At 39.9% G+C, this 19,150-nt stretch overlaps 1 protein-coding gene across 9 annotated transcripts in view; it reads left to right on the forward strand.

Annotated features, from left to right (window-relative positions):
* Positions 1-1,640: 1,640 nt before the first annotated feature.
* The window catches only part of LOC127368007 (protein NLRC3), a 28,050-nt gene continuing 10,540 nt past the window's right edge, over positions 1,641-19,150 (forward strand). For 2 of the 9 annotated variants that reach the window (XM_051408391.1, XM_051408401.1), the window contains exons 1-4: positions 1,647-1,725; positions 18,577-18,648; positions 18,739-18,794; positions 19,001-19,103. In XM_051408391.1, the coding sequence (XP_051264351.1) occupies positions 18,647-18,648; positions 18,739-18,794; positions 19,001-19,103 (161 nt within the window). In that variant the 5' untranslated portion in view covers positions 1,647-1,725; positions 18,577-18,646. Of the gene's footprint in view, positions 1,726-18,498; positions 19,104-19,150 lie in introns of those variants that run through there. The other 7 variants (XM_051408397.1, XM_051408394.1, XM_051408399.1 and 4 more) reach the window with 7 other exon arrangements.

The raw sequence follows: 19,150 nt of genomic DNA on the forward strand, positions 1-19,150 counted from the left end.
TCACTTTTTGGGGTGTTTGAGTATAAATATTACCATTTGAATAGATGTACAATTATTACATAAAGCTTTTGGCAGGTCATTTAAAACTTTACACCTATTTAAAACACTTTTTCTTTCGGTTGTCTCTGGTGGACAAACTGGCTTTGCTAGTTTTCAGTGAAACGCAATAAAACTGGAATAACACCAGATGTTTGGTTTGTAGAAAACATGTAGACGTGCTGGATGCAATCGAGGCGTGACATGTGACAACAGTGCCATTGTCCTGCCTTCCCCATTTTTCAATGCTGTTGAGCCGACTTAGTGACCAACTCCACAGTTAGCTTAATGGCGGAAGAACAATGCTGCCCCATTCTGTATAATATTTTACTTCTTCGTTTATTTTTTGTTTATTTTGGACATCTTGGTTTGAACTTTATAATGGGGAAAACACCTCAAAGAGTCTGTAATAAATAAATAAAAAGAACTCCTATGAAGTTAGTGCTTGTTTGAATCTCTGAAGCAGCAGCAGGCGGATAAAAAACATTCTGTTCCCCTAGCATAATACTGCCCCAGTAGATAACATGTTTGTCATCTCTGGGTACCAGAAGGGTCAGATGTTTGTGGCAGAGATTTTAACTGACTGAGCTCACATGTGATACAATATGTAAGTACTCAGCTGTTATATGTTTAAATCAGCTGAAACATTCACCAAAATCATCAAATCCAAACTGATCAGGGGCAAACAAAGATGTTTTGATAAAGGAATCAACATGAAAACCAAGCCTTAAGGTTCCTTGTTTGAATCCCTGAATCAGCAGAGGAATAATGGAACAGTCTGAATGGTTTGATGAAGTGTGTACAGAGATAATCTGGCACCTTTAACCTCTCTGTGGCTCAACTTGCCAACATTTCCAATGTTTAAAACAAAAGTTTGACCTCACGTTGTGTGGATCATGTTTAAATGCCTACTCTGGAACTTTTGTCTGTCTTTAAAGTTTTTGAAACAGGTTTGATTTTGTTCGTTTTTTCGCACAAGGCATGAGAAAAGCACACAGACAGAGAGGGGGGACAGCTCAGCTTCTTGTAGCCGCGGTGCAGAGTGCACTATGCGGGCAGAGAGTGGAGACAGCCTGCAGAGGAACCTCCAGTGGAAAGAAGCAAGGAAGGGAAGAAAGAGAGAGACAGCTCCTGTATCAGCAGGAGAACTTCTCCTTCTTCTAGACACCTTTGATCCAGTTACTTATTCACTTTCGATTGGAAAAGTAACTTTGGGTTGCGGGGACCACAAAATCCTCATTGCGTGACAACTCTGTCTCTAAAACGCTCTGGAAACCCATATGGAAAATATGGAGTTTATGTGCAAAGGCTTCTTTGAAAATGTACTTCCTGATTTCAGTTAGCACAACATCAGAATTTGCTGTAATTTAACAAACTGTATTTACTAGGACTGATTGTAAATGTATTTGATATATGTTGTTTAAATGGGGACTTTCGATGCAGGCGTCTTCCTCAAAAAAACAGAATACCTGACTGATGTAAGATAACAAATAAGAGGGCGGTATCAGGGTGTAATCTCATTTGTCAAACCTGTTATGGTTGTCCTATTCTGTGTTCAGTGTGAACATTATGCATAACTCTGTAGAAGTTCAAACAGTAAACTAAAGGTTTGTTTTGTACTGTCGAAATGATCGACTGATGGATCCGGTTCATCATCACTGACGGAGCTGCACTTTCTTCCTGTATAAGGTCAGTCAGACATCTTCAGTTTTTAATCTTTTATAAATTCAGTTATCAGACAAACTGAAACAAACAGCCACCATATCGGTGGTCTGGTAAGTAAGTCATGGTTAATAAGGAATATTTTACCGACTGAATAATATGATAAATGTTAAAAAAGTTAATCATTAGTTTGCAAAATTATGGAAAACAGACATTCATAAAAATCCAACTCTTAAAACAGAAACGAAAAATTAAAGAACTACTATACTTTCGTTTTTAGTACAGGTGAACATCATTATGCAAATAGTTTCCCAATGTGGCGTCGCGGGAGTGGCAGCTATAGTTACTGTGTATTTTATTATCTATTGTGCTGTTTTGTATCTTGAGCTTTTGTACCGAGCGATCTCCCCCTGTGTGTGTGGGGTCAGTAAAGTCTATCTTATCTTAGTTTTGACATGAAATGAGTCAACAGGTGAGAATCTTACATTTTATCAACAGGATTGATTATATTGTGTTGTGTATATTCACAAAACAAGTGAGGGAAAATATGAATATAATATAAATATAGTCTACAGCCTTCATACAGAAAATAGTAATAATATAATATTTAGCTGTAGGTCTACTTTAACTTCCTGGTAATCTCAGAGGCAATAGTGTTGTGCTGTTGAATTGTATTATTCAGAGATGTGTTTCTTATATTTAGCCAACCCTCAATGATATAAATGGATTAGACCAGTGGTTCTCAACCGGTGGGACACTCTCCCGGAGGGGCGCGAGTAGGCTACAGGATGGGAGGAAAAAAAATCTGATGTTACTGGAGACTTTTGTGGTGTTTGGAGCCTGACGTGAAAGGACGTATCACTCTGCAGTTACTGTGCTCAACGAGCAGCGGGTGCTGCCGTGAGCCCCTCCCCGGTCCAAAGCACTCACAGGCGGTCAGTCTCTGTAACCTCGCGCAGCAGCCTGCAGTCAGAGCAGAGAGGAGACACACACCACTCCGCGTCCAGGCTGCAAATGAATCGCGCATGCGCATGGCCGCCCCGTTCCCGCCCTGGGCGGGGTTTAAATGTAAATGTTTCTTCACTCTCACACAAAAAATACAACACTGCGCGTAACTCCATTCACTCTTGGCTAGTCTCTTGCCAAGTTCGCTTGTGCCAGCTCTCGCTACTCTATCTACTATTAATCTCGATATCATTTTCATATACTCCAAAACCCAAACAGTCTTTTTAAAGATTATCCCCATCTCAGTTATTTTTATGTTTTTATGTTTATTTTTTAACTGCTAGGCAGTGCACTTAGCTAACTACCCCTCTGCCTTTTTCACCGTGTTGCAACACACACACACACACACACACACACACACATACTGGTTTTTGTTAATTAGGAGGACTATTTTTTCAAACCAGTTTTTTGCGTAACCCCTTTCCACTTGTGCTAGAAAGATGTAGTAAATCTTAAAAAAATCCTATTTGAGCTATACAACACAAATCTCACTTCAAAATTTAAATAAACACATCAGAACTCAAAATACAAGAACCTGACACCATGCTGTATTAAGAGGACAAACGATAATGAGGTACTTAGCTCCGCCCATGACACAAATAGTAATTAACAGGGCCAACTTTATTTGTCAGGACTATGGCCATACACATACACAAACATGTAAGCGCCGTGTATTAAAGGGTCAAACATGGATAAATGGAACCTTAAACAGACACAAGTGGACTGTGTGATACAGTGCCTTCACTTAAGTATTAGAGCAACAGAATCCATACTATTTGTGAACAGAAATGAAAATGAATGGCAAAATGAAATTATGCATGTCGACACGTGTCTGGCTTGAGAAAAGAGAATAAAACTAACGTGTCTTCTCGAAGAACTCGAGGGACAAACACCTATCTTTGTCCTTGCAGAGAGCAACACAAACACTACATTCAAGTAGTGCAAGAGGGTCAGTAGCTTAAACCCCACCCCTTTAAAACTCAATGTCACAACCGCGACTCCGGAACTGTTATGCCAGCTGACAGATTACACATAAACAAGTTACCTACAGTATCTTCTCACAGTAGAAATAAAACTAAATCATTTTGTATAAATACACCATAAAATATATACTGTATAGCTCTCCTCTCCTCCACAAACTGAAATATTTAAATTGTCCACCAGTGATGTCATCAGGACACATGGAATATTCAGGATTAGAACATGAGTAATCTCTGTGTTCTGATGACATCACTGGTGGACAATTCATCACATTTCCATATTTTAGCCAGGATTTTCTTTTCTTTTCAAAGTCACACCACGATTTCTTACAAAGTCTCTTATGTTTAGAATAGAGCGACCAGCTAGAGCAGGATCTTCTGCCTCCTTGCATTGCTGGCATTCAATCATAGTGGCCAGTTTTCCTTTTTTGATGTGTTCGCCAAAATGTCTCATGACCGCTGCAACCTCCATGGGAGACCATTGATGCTTTTTTGCTCTCCTAGCACTTTCCAGAGAAACTAGAAAAAAGACAAAGAAATTATCAATGAAAACAAACTCTACCTTTAAATAAACATTTTTAAAGTAATGAAATTTCTGTTGGGTAAATTATGTATTTGTTGTAACAATGTTTCTTAGCTATAAATCATGTACTGATCTAACGCCCGTTTATCCCCCTTTTAAAATGTGCATGCATAAAGAACATGCATTAGTGGGACGCAGTGGCTGCAGAATTGGGTATGTGGGTTGAAGATTGATTTCTGCCAATGCCAAAGAGCTTATTCTGACTCTTGCTTGGTAAGTTTGGTTGATTAGAGGTGGAGTGGAGGCCCAGTGGTTGAGAACCCCTGTTTACTAAATCAAACTTAATAGCCGAATTCGAAAATATATTCTCATTGCTTTGTTTATTACAGTTTTTTTGATGCTTTGCTAATTTGAAAACGCTAACTATGTGAATGCATTACTAAACAGATTATAATAGGCATAGAGAAAGTAGTTAAAACATTTGTCTCATCACTGATAACTAAATTACACCTATTTTCTAGCATCTGAACACTGATAGTTTAAAAAATACTCATTTTAATACAAGGTACAGTTCTTCATGGTATGTACATGGTATTTTATCTAATTAAGTCAGTTGATATAATAACTGAGTTGTAGGATTACAGTGTCCTGCAGAAAGATGAGAATGGTCACCATATTGCCTTTGGGTGGTGTGGATAATTTCTTTTGACCATTCTTCAGTTATGCTTTCATGCTTAAGTAACTTTGTGTTTAGTGACTTTTGTGTATGTGTAGCAGCATTTACCAGATTGTTTATTCTTTTTCTTTTTTCTGCTGGGCTCTTTGTTCTTCTTTAATTTACTGCTGGGCCCTTTTTCCTTCTTTTTGTTTTCTGCCGGGTTCTTTGCCCTTACCATCTGCGTTTTCACTTTCTGCTGAAAAGAATGAAAAGATTAAAAAAAACAAAAAACAACAATTGTAACTATAAGCATTTATTTTATGTAGGTAGGTTTCTCAAATACTGTGAAGTAGAAGATGCTCCTTTATGGGGTCAAGCAACTAATGGACCCTTTAAATCATGAATTTAGTCTTTGTTAGGTGAAATCAATTAGCATACTACACCCTTCGCCATCTTTGCATGTGACTTCATATCAGCCCACCTGTAAAATGCAAACCAAGTCAATTGCTATCTGGGACCTAAGTCGATAAGGCCCTTACTGTTTTCTTGTATTTCAGACACAAATTAACATCCCCTCAATTTGTGTCTGAAATACAAGAAAACAGTAAGAGATTACACAGTTACTGACTTGACAGTGAAATTACAATTGGTTAGGGATACATCATAGCAAGTAGTTACACTGTTAAAAGTCTAACCATCTGGTGACAATAAATACGTGCCTGCAGCTTCCTCAACAGGTTTCGTCGTTCTTTTCATCTCTGCAGAATCTGTAATAAAGTTTAACATTAGTCATGTGATTTCATAAATAAAACAAATTCAAGAAAAATCACACTGTACTTACCAGTCTGTGGATATGTGAGATTTCCTTCATCGACCTCTCTCTCAGCATCGACCTCACTCTCTGCATCGACCTCACTCTCTGCATCGACCTCACTCTCTGCATCTGAATCGGTAAACTGTAGGTTATCTAAGAAAATAAATTATATTACCTTGATGAATAATGAGATTCAAGTGCTATAGATTGCCTACATACAATGTGTGTTCCATTTTGCTAAAACACATTTGCTAGAAACAGTTCTAATTTTTAACTTAAACAATTTAAAATGGCATTACCTTCGATTTCAATCTCCTCAAGTGTTTTGCCTTGAAGGCTTCTGAGAGACCCTTTCTCCATGGCAAGCAGTAGTTTGGAGATTTTGGCCAGCTGGGTAGTAGCCTCTGGAAGTCGGTAATACTCCAGATGAACGCGAATATCGTGGCCAAGGAAGTCAGCAACCTAGTCTAACTCATGATTCTTGAGGTTCAAGATCTGTGACAAAGTTGCGAGATGTTTGCGTAATTGCGTCGACCTGAGGAGCTCAGGGTTTTCCGCCCCACATTCACTCGCATAGAGCCTCAAACAGTCCTGTCCTCTGTAGGGAGTCAGACAGTGAGGTCTGGCAAACAGGAACAGGTTTTCTGCCAGAACACCACAGTCTTTTCTTTTCTCTATTAGGCATGTTATGGCCTTCACCATGTCTGGTGAAAGTAACACTGCAACTTTCCGGCCTCTTTTACCCCTTAATTCAACACGACTGAAGTGTTGACAAAGGTGAAGTTCAAATTGTGTCAGTCCAAATGCGACATCCTTGTGCAGGGCACTTGTGTCTCTCTCCAGAAAGCCATTCAGCGTCATCTTTGAAATTTCTCCCCCCTTCTCCTGTTAAAAAGTATTACATTTGCCATGGTGGCTTTACAAAGTTCACTATATGATTTTGGTGAACTGTGGTCTTCCAAGTCCTTCAATGCTTGTTCTGTAGTCTTCTCCAGATGTCTATGAAGACGCTGAACATCTTCCATAAAAGGAAGAGTGGAAGGCTTGTTAAAGTGGCGCTCATTCAGCGTAGTTAAAGCGGTGTGGGAGATGAGTTCAGACCACTTTGTAGCATAGAGGGTTTTGAAACTCTGGGTTGACTTTATCAGGTTAGTGTCTTGTGCCATCAGTGCTCTGCAATGTAAAATGTCACTGACTTTCTGCAGTGAGTGACCCAACTTTAATGCAAGGCTTGGAGTACGGTAGCAGTGCTTTTCGTCATCGTACCCAGACACTTTCTTGAAAGCTTTGATGACCACATCAAAATTTGCAGGTCTCACAGCATCCTCAAGAGTATGTATTGAGAATTCCTTGCGGAGCGTAAGCAGAAGTCTTCCATTTTCTCTGAGTGTCTGGCGAATATAGTCATATTTGGTGGGATCCTGTCCATGTTTGTTAAAAAATGACTGGGCCAGCTGAAGAATACAAAAGTCACTTCGCACAGTAGCAGTTATCTCATCATCTTTCATGACAGCTAACATCTTCCAAACACCTGGGGATATTTGCTGACACAGATCTGACTCATTCATAGAGGCCAAAGACAAGACCTTTTTTCTTCCAATCTCTGAATTGGCTTCTACTGGTTTTGAAGAACATTTAACATGTCGCCACAGATCTCTTCGGAGATATAATGCCTGGCAGTACATGCAGTGAATATAGTCTTTTGCATTGTATTTTGTCTTCGCTGTGCGTCTTAGTTTTAGCGATCCAACTCCACTTGCTAAGACCTCTGAGTTATGCATGTGGTTTCCCTTGTTGCGTAGCTTTATAAGCATTTTCTGGCGCTTTTTGGACTTCTTGGGAAGACTTAAAACTTGAGCAACATCTGTATGCGTGTTTTCTCGTGACGTTTTAGGTGACGTGTAAACTTTGTCTGTAGTTTTCCACAAATGTAGCAGTAAGTTTTATTTTTGAGAGAGGAGGATGTGTTTGAGACCTGTTCAGCCCCAGCATCAGCGCTATCATCAACAATTATGCCTTCAGCATCAGCATTTCTTACTTTGGCAGTAACTCCTGATACTTCAAGCTGACTTTCGCTGATTGCATCTTCAGATAATGATTCTGCAGCTTCAGAAACTGACTCTCTTCCTCTACAAAACTTTCTTGGTGGTGTCTTTTCTTTTTGAAGCAGACTTGCTGGTGGACACCTCAAAATTCTGTAATTCTAAATGTCTGCGACTGATTTTTAAAGGCTCTGCTATGCCGTCCCACGAGCTGTTTGAATCAGCTGTGGAATCGGGCACATATTCCTCTTCTGATGATGCCACCTCACTTGAACTTTGTTCTTCACAGACCTGATAATGATTAAAAATACATTTATACTTTGTGTACTTGGAAAGCATTTCACTGAGAATAATTCTACTGAAACACTTACCACTGGCAGAGGTTCAGTGATGTTCACCTTGTGCTTAACATAACACTTTTTGTGCCAGGACTCGTAGCAAACTAGACAGAGAAAATTAAGAATTAATAAAGGAATATAGTTAATAATGTCATAGTAAGTATTTAAAAAGTAAGTGCAGCTGCAAATGGCTCATCTTGAACATATAGCAGAGTTACACATGGAATCGTTTTTAAAAAGTGTTCCTGTGGCATCATGTTCAAAAGATATGGAAATTACCTTTACACCTCACACCTGACCATTTCAGAGGTGAAAAGGGTCCTCTACATGTGACACATTTTTCTAAACTTGACATTTCTTCAGGGATGAGATCATGATCACAGTCCTGTTGACCAAAAAAACAATGTAATCAAAAGATTTGATCCTAACAGACACTTGGTGTAGAATATAAAAACCAATGAATTGTTTGTATTCTCTTCCTCTATGAAAATGAGTATAAGATGAATTTTTTTTTGTTATCCTTGTTATGAATGAAATTGTTTAGAAATTAACTTAAAACTTTAAAATCTACATTTATAACTTTTTACAATGTATAGTTCAGAGGAAAAAATATACATAGTGTATAAAAATCTATTCTCAACACAGTCTGTTCTTCAACAGTACATAGTATGATAAATGTTACAAAAACAAACAAAACAAAGGTACACCCACTGGGGACTTATAGAAAGGCATTGTATAGAACCATGAACATATGGTGCCAGTCAATACTATTTAATATTATTCTCATGACTTCATACTTCTACAGTAAAGTCATTGGAGATCAAAATTACCTCTGGTATGACTGCAAAGGAACTGTATTTGTCCACGTCAGAAGCCTGACACGGTATCTCTTTGGAAGTCTAAAATGAAGGGACGAACACTCAATGAGTTTGTTTCTAATGTACAAAACTAAAAGACCTGCTAATGTCTGAACCTTACATGATGAGGATTACACAGGACATGTGTACCTGAATGCTACTTAATATCATTCTTATGAGTTCATACTTCTACAGTAAAGTCATTGGAGATCAAAATTACCTCTGGTATGACTGCAAAGGAACTGCATTTGTCCACGTCAGAAGCCTGACACGGTATCTCTTTGGAAGTCTAAAATGAAGGGACGAACACTCAATGAGTTTGTTTCTAATGTACAAAACTAACAGACCTGCTAATGTCTGAACGTTACATGGTGAGGATTACACAGGACCTGTGTGTTTAGACACTTCAAAATATATCTCATATTAGTTTATATTCATAAATTTAAGGTCAACAGAAATCTATTTACTTGTCATAGTTTCTAACATTCTGAATAGGACTGAACAAGTTGAAATAGTCAAGTCTGATTAAGTCTCATTTTGCAAAATCTGCTCTCTTAAGCACTCTATGCTGCTGTTTCTAACTACCTTGCTTCTCCATGGCCAGTCGGAATCACCATAATTATAAGTGATTTCTTCCCCTGGACCAATATCTTTGAGTGCAAATAAACACAGATGGGGTCTTCCATCCACTCTTGTAACTTTCATTTTGCTGTTTGGGTTCACTTCATCGTCATTTACCAGTCTCCCTAGTGATCCGTCCTCTCTGGCAGCATCAACACTAAATATCAAGTATACAATAACAATTATACCTTGTACTGTAAGGGAAAGGACTGAGCATTTTAGTGTTAGCATGTCAGAAGAATATCCCTTCAACAATTCAAAGTATTCATCGAACAGTAAAAATTTCAATACTTATATTTCATGATTGAAACTAGTTTAACTGATGATGAGGTAGCAGAGTTTGCATCTCTGTGTTTAAATACACATTTAGAAAGTACACCTTAACAACAGTTACATACCATAACTGTTGTCCATTGAACTGGAAATCAAACATAAGAACTTTGAGTGCGTCATGGTAAACTTTCACTCGGTTTTCTTGTTCGTTTTTAGTAATGACTTCCCCTCTGTACTCAATGAGGAAATCTCTTTTTTCAAAGGGCCGGCAGCTGAACACACCCCGACCTAAAGACACACATGATAAGCAAAGGAGAGTAATAAACGTTAAACAATGCAGAGCTGTCAAATAGTAGCAATTGAAATTATTAACTTTTTTTGATCAGTTAATTAATTTAATTTGATGTTTTTTGTGGTTATTAAAACATTTTTTGTCAATTGAGTGGTGGAATGGCTTCTTCACTACCAAATTATTTCTATGGATTAATCCATGAACATTTTCTATTATAATTAAAGTATCTAGCTAGATATACAATTAATTATCCTCCCTAAAAAAAATTAATGATCCAACATAACAGCTTCTATTTTGAGCAGCTGTTTTGGAATCAATAAGATGTTCAATGATAATGATAATATATTACATTTAGGCAGTAACGGAGTAAAATAACGCATTACTAACTATATTTTGGTAATATTATTACAGTTACTGAGTCCAGTAACGCGTTACAATCCAAGCGGTCGCACAGGCGGAGGTTCGAAAAAACAACCCAGGCGCAACTGTGGGACTGAAATGATTTTTGAAATGTTGAATGTGATTCATTATTGTGCCTTGCATAAGCAAGCACAATACTACTCTTCCTCGGGCTTATTATTATTCTTCCGTACGTTTTTCGTTGGGGTCGCAGTGATACCACTGCTTAAGCTGTCGGACAAATAGTTTTGGCGGGAGACGCACTGATGCGCCAGCAACGCCCTCTCACGGCCCCATCTACTCCCATGTTAAATGTAGAGGAGAAATGTTTAAAGGAGCTCGTTGAACCTCTTCTCTCTCAATCTCCCCAGGTCACATTTTTTTAACTTTAACCACTGAAACTCGGCAGTGCTATAGTCAACAAGATGACGACGCTCACGGTCTTTTCGGTTTTCATTTCGGTCGTTCCTGGCCATGGGTTCGAGGGGATTCATTTTAAATGTTTCTGCAGCTGCTGTGGGCTCCCCTGATTGCCATGACAACCAAAGCCTGCTCACACACACACACACACACACACAGCTAGCTACAGAGAATGACATGGCATTAATATGCTAGCGCTAGCTGGCTAGAGAGCAAGACATGGTATTAACATACGGGCCAGAGTAAGGCACAATCAAAATTTCTTTAGGAATTTTCTAGTTATTATTGCTGTTCTCATGCTCTTTTTATTACTGCTATTTCAGGGCAGGATATATGCTCAGGTTCTAAAATACTTAATTACAAAACATGCCCTGTCTGGTTGCTGTTAGACCTGATCACCACGCTGATGATTTTTAAGCCGCGCAAAAGTTTGGCATATTAAACGTGATGTCACTTTGACATGGCGCTCACGTGGGCAGAGCGGGAAAGCGGCATGTACGTCTCTATATTTATGCTACCACTAACAACGGCACAAAACAAATCAAAAACACCTCATACAAAGTGTACCTTTGATGCCTAAAAGTCCTTCTAATGCCATGTGCAGCGGACTGGTCTTTAAAGCATGGCGCTTTTTAAACTGCTAGAATTAGCAAGCATGCTACACTGACTAGCATGCTTGCTAATAACAACGAGCTAAGCTGTCGCAAATCAGATGCTTCGGTGTATCCGAACATCATCAAGTAGCCTATACCATTTTGCTTAATTACATGACAATATGTATATAAATGCTATGTGTAAGGGGTTTTGTATGGGTCATACCGTATGTATCCTCCTCACCTGCAGCAGGATGAAGCGTGTTCAACTAACACTTCACGGCTCACACCTGAATTTACAGGACTGTACCAAGTTGATGGAAGAGGAGGGGGTATGAGAAATGGACGAGAATTCCTTTTTTTTCTAAAGAGCAAATTGATTTATTCAAGAACAAGAAAAAAATGCGTTTGATGCTATTTTGTCACTTTCATTCAACCTTTCAAAATAAATAGCTTATCATACATTTTGCTTTTATTAGAGGCAACAGTCAAATGGTATCTCCCACCAGCAATCTTTAATCTGTATCCATCACTCTCCAAAGGCAGACTCCAGTGCTTATTGAAGTAAGATAAAGTTACATTAGGGGAAATCTGAATTTAAACACCATTTATGACAAGATCCTTTCTAAAAATATGATATACAGTGTACATGAAAGGTATAAATAAATATATTCATGTAATCATTTAAAACATGGCCAAGATTTTGGCATGGCTCAATATAAGTGACTATAACATTTTAAAAAGGGAGTCAACACCAAAGCATCCAATTTACAAAGTAATTTATTTGGGAAAGATATTTAAAATAAAAAATAAAACCCCTGAAAAAACAAAAGGATGTGGAGGCCCAGTGAAACAGAACAAATGGTCTGTTGTCACTAGAGCATTAGTAGAAGGTCTTGAGCAGTTTAGCACACGTGCTACTTGAGTGACCGCAGAAAGTAGAGGAACTGGAACGCCTTTCTAGGGGGGCTTTGCAGTGTTATCTCTAGCCTTGAGGGACGCCCTGATGCAGCTACACATATCTGAGCTCACAAACCCTGGTTTGTGTGTTACGCTATTTTACACAAATGCCTAAAACTGGACAAACATTTTAATTTATTTAATTAACTTGATTTGTTATGCATTTCAACATAATTATGGAGGTGGCTTAATGATGATACCGATAAACAAAAATTTAAATCCCACAGACAGAAATGTATCCCTGCTAAATTCATCCCTGCTGAAGCTGTTCATCTACATTGCTTCTAAAATACAAAGATGGGAATGAAAGAACAACACCCGCTAAGAACCAAATGTGGGTACATTTTTTGATTTGGAGTGTACATTTCAGAACCCCACAGACACCTTTTTCAGTCTGTGGCTACAGTTTCCTTTTTGGCGCATTTGCCCTGATGAATATGCAATCTGGGGCGTTTCTGCCACTGTGAGCAAAATACTGGGAGGAGATGATGTAAATTATTTCCTTTAGTACGCACAGTGCAATCGACCAAGCCGGATGTTTGCAGTCTTTAATTTTGTGTCTTTATTTAACACGTTTGAAAAGGACGTGCAAATCCACCTGCACGGAAGATCACTTCTTTTATTGTGGTGAGGAGGACAGATGCTAGTGATGGGCAAAGCAGTTCTTTAGAAGGTTTTGTTCACAAGATTTGTTCACCCAATAATTTAGTCCAGCTGGAGCCAGTGCACTGGAACAGGGAACACATTTAAACCCATTTCACTAATCAAAACACAGTCGCCAGTATCATTATTCTGAGAAAAAAGCAGCACTGAAATCACAAAGAATGAATGTTAGGCCCACAGTATCCCGCAAGATGTTTACAGGTACCTGTACATCACTACCAACCAATGACACATAGCTGTCAGACACAAAAGCAAGAAAATCAGGCTCCTCCAAATTGCATCCATCTCAGGCCCAACCTGCTCACAAGGATATGCATCACAGGGTGTAACACAGGGTGAAACAACACATGAACTTGAAAGATTATTTCCCTTAACAGAAGCAGTAAATGCTATAGGCATAGCATGCACGCTTTTGCCACTGAACTTTACAGGGCATTCACAGTTCCAATGACCCCTACTTTTACATTAGTGACAGATCTTACTGGGATCAACTGTACTGGCTGTGCACAGACCACTCTGGCTTACCATGATGTGGACTGGCTCCTTCACCCCACTGTTCACCTGCTGGATGAAACCCACTACGTTCGCCTCCATTTCTCCACAAGCCCTACACTCATGGTCACCACAGTGGATCAACATGTACTAATCTGCTCAAGTAGAAGCCTCCACTACTGTCTTAACTTTATGTGCATTTTTAAGTTTTTAAGCTGCTCTAGAACAATCAGATCATACTATACAATGCATCATATGTGCCAACGTCCAGTGAAATACACCAATGGTTAAAATGAGTAAGACGAGTTGTGAGGCCTGAGGCAGTGGCGCGCAAACAGGTACTGACTGTCACCTACTTAGCTAAGGAGGCTGTCCCTAATGTGGCCCAGGCCCCATGGTTGTTTACTCTACTGTAAGAATGCGGATACATATGGCTTAGACTTGCTTCCAAATGTGGTTTGAGTGATCAAATCACTATGCGCATTCAAGACGCATTAAGTGTGTCCACACCTGTATTTAAAGCTGTCCACTTGTGATCCTGTCACAAAAAATGAATGTTAACACCAGGTCCAAACAGAGGCTTTGGGTTTCAATTCTCATGCTGAGCTTACTAGCTTAAAGCCTGGTTTATACTTCTGCGTAGGTTACGCCATAGCCTCGACGCTGTCATGAACCGTTCGGACTTCTGTGTCTCTCCGTCTCATGTTTGGTCGCGGTGCGATTCACCCCCAGGGCAGCAGGGGGCTCTCAACTACAGTGACAGTCCCCTGCATTTACAAATGGTGGGGCTCGCCTTGCAAAACAGCAGAAATATGATCCTATCAGATAAACCTATCACAGCGCTTCGCCTCAACACAACGGCGTAGGCGAAGACTGACGCCTATGGCGTAGAATACAGCGTCAAAAGGTTGGGTTTAGGCACCCAACTAACCTTTATAAAATCTCCATTTTTTTAGCATAGAGAGTAATCACATTGCCGACTCATCCCGTGTAAATAGCCACATGTGAATTAGAAGGACAGTGTAAGAATTATCAGGACCTTCCGGCAGACTCAGAATAATCAGAGGCTCAGAATAATACACACTGTGTGAATATTCATGAGGTCCTGCTATTTCACAACCGGCCATAGGGGGCACTGTGGTGATACACAGATTATACACAAAATCAGGTTTATGTGTATTAAATGGTCATCTGGTTTTTTTGCATTTTTAGGGTCAGTGGACCAATAGAAACACTTCTACATCTTTAGAATTTTTTCAAAATTTTTCAAAATTAGCAGGACACTGCTCCTGTCCTGTTAATACAAAATGTCCTTCCAGTGTGGTGTGTACTCTGACCAAATGTCCTGCTAATACACATGTACACACACACACACACACACACACACACACACACACACACACACACACACACAAAGGACTACAATCATCAAGTCTTAACATAAAATCTGCATTGCCTGTAAAATCGTTATTTTGTTTATTAATTTTGTTTTGTTTGTATTAAAGATTGTGCCTGAGTCCCAACTGATTAGCCCCCGATACTAGTCTCTCAACATAGTCACACACACACACACACACACACACACACACACATCGTTACATCATAGCCTAAACTTTATTGAAATCACAACTAATCCACATCCAAATTATTTCAAAACCAACACAAATGGAGAGATTTCTAGTGAGGACCAACAAGGCAACTGACGCACCACCAGCTGCAAAAAGTTTCGAAGGTACGATGAAGCATACCTGCAGTTTGGGTTTACAGTCACGGCTGATCTGAGACCTCAGTGTGTCGTGTGTGCCGAGGTGCTGGCAAACGACAGCATGAAGCCCTGCCATCTAAAAAAGGCACCTCGAAACAAAGCATGCTGGCATTAAGGATAAACCGGCTGAATATTTTAAAAGAAAGCTTGATGGCCTCCAACAGCAACAGGCAACCATGTCAGCGCACAGCACTGTGTCTAAACAGTGTTTGGAGGCATCGTATGTAGTGGCCAAAAGAATAGCCAAACTGGGTAAACCGCATACAATTGCCGAGACTCTCATTTTGCCGGCTGCGCAAGACATGTGCAGAATAATGATAGGAGATAGTGCAGCAGCCAAACTCGGTGCAGTACCACTGTCCAATGACACAGTCGCTAGGAGAATTTCAGACATGTCTAATGATATCAGAGAGCAACTGATAGAGTTCATAAAAAGAGTCCTTACTACGCGCTGCAGCTGGACGAATCCACTGATATTGCTGGTCAGGCACAGCTCCTCACCTATGTCAGGTATCTGCGGGACAAGACGATTGAGGAGGATGTCCTGTTTTGCCGGCCTCTTCAGTCGCACACTACAGGAGAAGCCATCTTCAATGTCCTTGATGTTTTTATCCGTGAAAATGGTTTGGCTTGGGACCGATGTGTTGGCCTATGCACGTATGGTGCGCGGGCAATGATGGGCCGCGAGCGCGGCCTAGCTGCTCGCGTTCAGCAAGTAGCTCCACTTGTGAAATGGACACATTGCATGGTCCATCGCGAAGCTCTAACTGCTACAAAAATGCCAGTTCTCTTTGACTCCGTGCTGAACCAATCCGTGAAAATGATAAATCTCATCAAATCACGGCCGCTAAACTCTCGCTTGTTTGGGGTCTTCTGCCAGGAGATGGGGTCAGGGCACGAACAGCTGCTTCTGCACACTGAAGTTCGCTGGCTCTCCAGGGGGCGGGTGTTACAGCGGTTGTATGAGAGGAGGTGAAGTGGTTTTTGACAGAAATCAAATCAGATCTGGCGAAGCATCTGGATGACACATTGTGGCTTGCGTCTCTGTCCTATTTGGTCGATATATTTGACCGCTTGAATGGCCTCAACCTGTCTTTGCAAGGCCGCGAAACTCATATTTTGCTCCTTGCAGACAGAGTGGACGCCTTCACACAAAAACTTGACCTCTGGCATGGCCGCATCAGTCGAGGGAACTGCGACATGTTCCCCAGCCTTGCAGACTTTATCACGGATGCAGGCACGTCACACGATTTCTCCTCTCTATTTCAATCAGCGTCTGAGCACCTGTCAGAAATGAGAACACAATTTGCGACGTACTTTAAGGAGGATTATCGCTCTTTTGCGTGGGTTCGAGATTGTTACGACCCGGCTCGTGGGGGAGAGGGAAGCAACATGAACCAGAGTGTTTTTGGTAAAATTGCAAGTATTTATTTGCAGGGTTCACAAGAAAACCAGGAAAAGGGCTGTTGGATGCTGCTTAACTCAAAGAAACAAATATAACTTAAAGAGGTCTCTCCAAAATGAGAGATAGCCACTGACTACTTCAAAATCAAATTAAACAAAACTCTGACCCATCATCAATAATCAAAAATACAAAGTAAGCAGCACCCTCTAAAACCTAGTGTGTCTAACATAAAATCAATCTACAGGTGTCCGGTGTGTGTTTCCTTACCACAGTTCAGATTAAGGCAACACAGGAGACACTAGGATCTTATACTTAAACTAAGGCTCTTACAGAAGTTAACACATTTACAACAGTAGAGCACAATACACACAGGCGAGTTGATCAAGGGCAAAATCACAACTCCCCGTTCAACAGGTAGGCAGCTATTTAAATAGAAGGCGGTAGATGATTGGAGGGACTGCCAGACGCCGCACCAATCAGATCATCGGCTGGAACCAGGAAGTAGGCAGGTCTCGCCCCAGCCAATCCTCGGCAAGGGGTCACACATCCTGTTTAACATGACCCAGCTGCACAACACAGATACACATACCCAGATAATGGAGGTGGCTGTAACAGAGATCCATTTGTGTGCACAGCAAACGAGCTGTCAATCGATATGCAGGAACAGCTCATTGAGCTGAAGAGTGACAGTAGGCTGAAGGAAGTCTTTACCTCCTGCCCTCTTTCGTCATTCTGGGAAGCACTGATGCAGGAATACCCTCAACTCTGTGACGTCGCCTTGAAGATTCTCCTCCCTTTCGTGTCGACATATTTGTGTGAGGCAGGATTCTCAAAAATGACTGCACTCTAAACAAAGTACCGCAATCGTGCACAAATCGAGGATGATTTGAGGCTATGTTTATCAGACATTGCTCCAAGAATTGAGGATCTTTGCAAGGCAAAGCAGGCTCAGGTCTCACATTAACATCGCTTACCTGCAAGCTTCTGTCAAAAATGCAGATGATATGCCTACTATTAGGCCTAGTAATAACACTACTAAACACACACTAATAAAAAATAAATTCATATCAGAGGTCTGGTGCCAATTCCCAATTATAGCAATAGCCTAGTCATGATAATAGGCCTACTGATGATAATAATAATAATAATAATAATAATAACAACAACAATAAAGCATGTAACCTCATATAATTATATAGCAATAGCCTAGTAATGATAATAGGCCTACTTATGATAATAATGCAACTGCAATGAACCAGCTTTGGGGGGCCCAGCTTGCAAAAGGTTGAGAACCCCTGGATTAGACAAAACATCAGAAATTTTGATCATAATAAGCTTAATTGTTTTTTAAATAAATTAGAAATATTTCTAAGAACAAAATTGCATCAAACATGAAGACGAAGATGAAACACCTCAGGAATAAAAATGGGAATTAAAAAATAAATATATGAAGTTAGAGATAAATAATGAACAAGTGCGTAAAAATAAATTAATACAGTGAACAGTTTGTCAAAATTATTGTCCCGGGAGAAAAAGTTGTTTATTTTAATGTTTTATTTTTTTTGTCTTTTAGATAGATTATTTATTTATTTTTAATTTATTTTGCAGTCGTATGTGGTCATTTATGTGAGTCCACCCTATTTGTTGATGCATTTTTTCCCCTTAGATTTACAAAATAAAAAAGGTTTGCAGTAGATTTCAGGTTTTGTGTGGCATACAAGAGCACTTCAAGAACTAGACAACAATGCAAATAATAAACCTTGAGATTCCTTCTTAAGGACAAGTTCCCATATCCAAGAAGAGTGAAATAGGTTCAAAACAATTCATCACATCATTGGACAACGCTATATGTAGGTGAGGTAAAGCGTTATAATGACCTCTAGTGTTCTTAAGCCACAACTGCATGCTTGTAATCAATAAATACTGTACTTTTCTTCCAGGGTTTGTGTAGTGGATTTGTGTGAGAAGTTCTTCAAAGTAAGAAAAGCTGATACCGGTAAAATATAACCTACATTCAGTAGTTATTGTAGTTACTGTATGTGGGTCACTGTACACAACCTGCCTATGCTCTCTACAGGAAGTGGCCAAAAACGTGTTTCAAGCCACATTGATGTTTCAGATCATGTTCTCCCTGTCTTTAGTATCTCGGAGACATTGGCATCCTTCCATTATCATGGAATAATGTGTTGTGTTTGTGTTAAGGTGTCGGCACTGTGATGAATCAGGGTGAGGAGAGAGAGGAGGGAGTCCCTCCCTCTAAAACCACTCTGTGTGGGGAACCTGGCAGCCAGACTAGAGCTCAGAGGTGAGATGTGCATCTCTGTGTATGACTGTTTTTCCTGTCAGAGCTCA

The sequence above is a fragment of the Dicentrarchus labrax genome, unplaced genomic scaffold (genome assembly GCF_905237075.1).
Source record: "Dicentrarchus labrax unplaced genomic scaffold, dlabrax2021, whole genome shotgun sequence".
Taxonomy (NCBI): Eukaryota; Metazoa; Chordata; class Actinopteri; family Moronidae; genus Dicentrarchus; species Dicentrarchus labrax.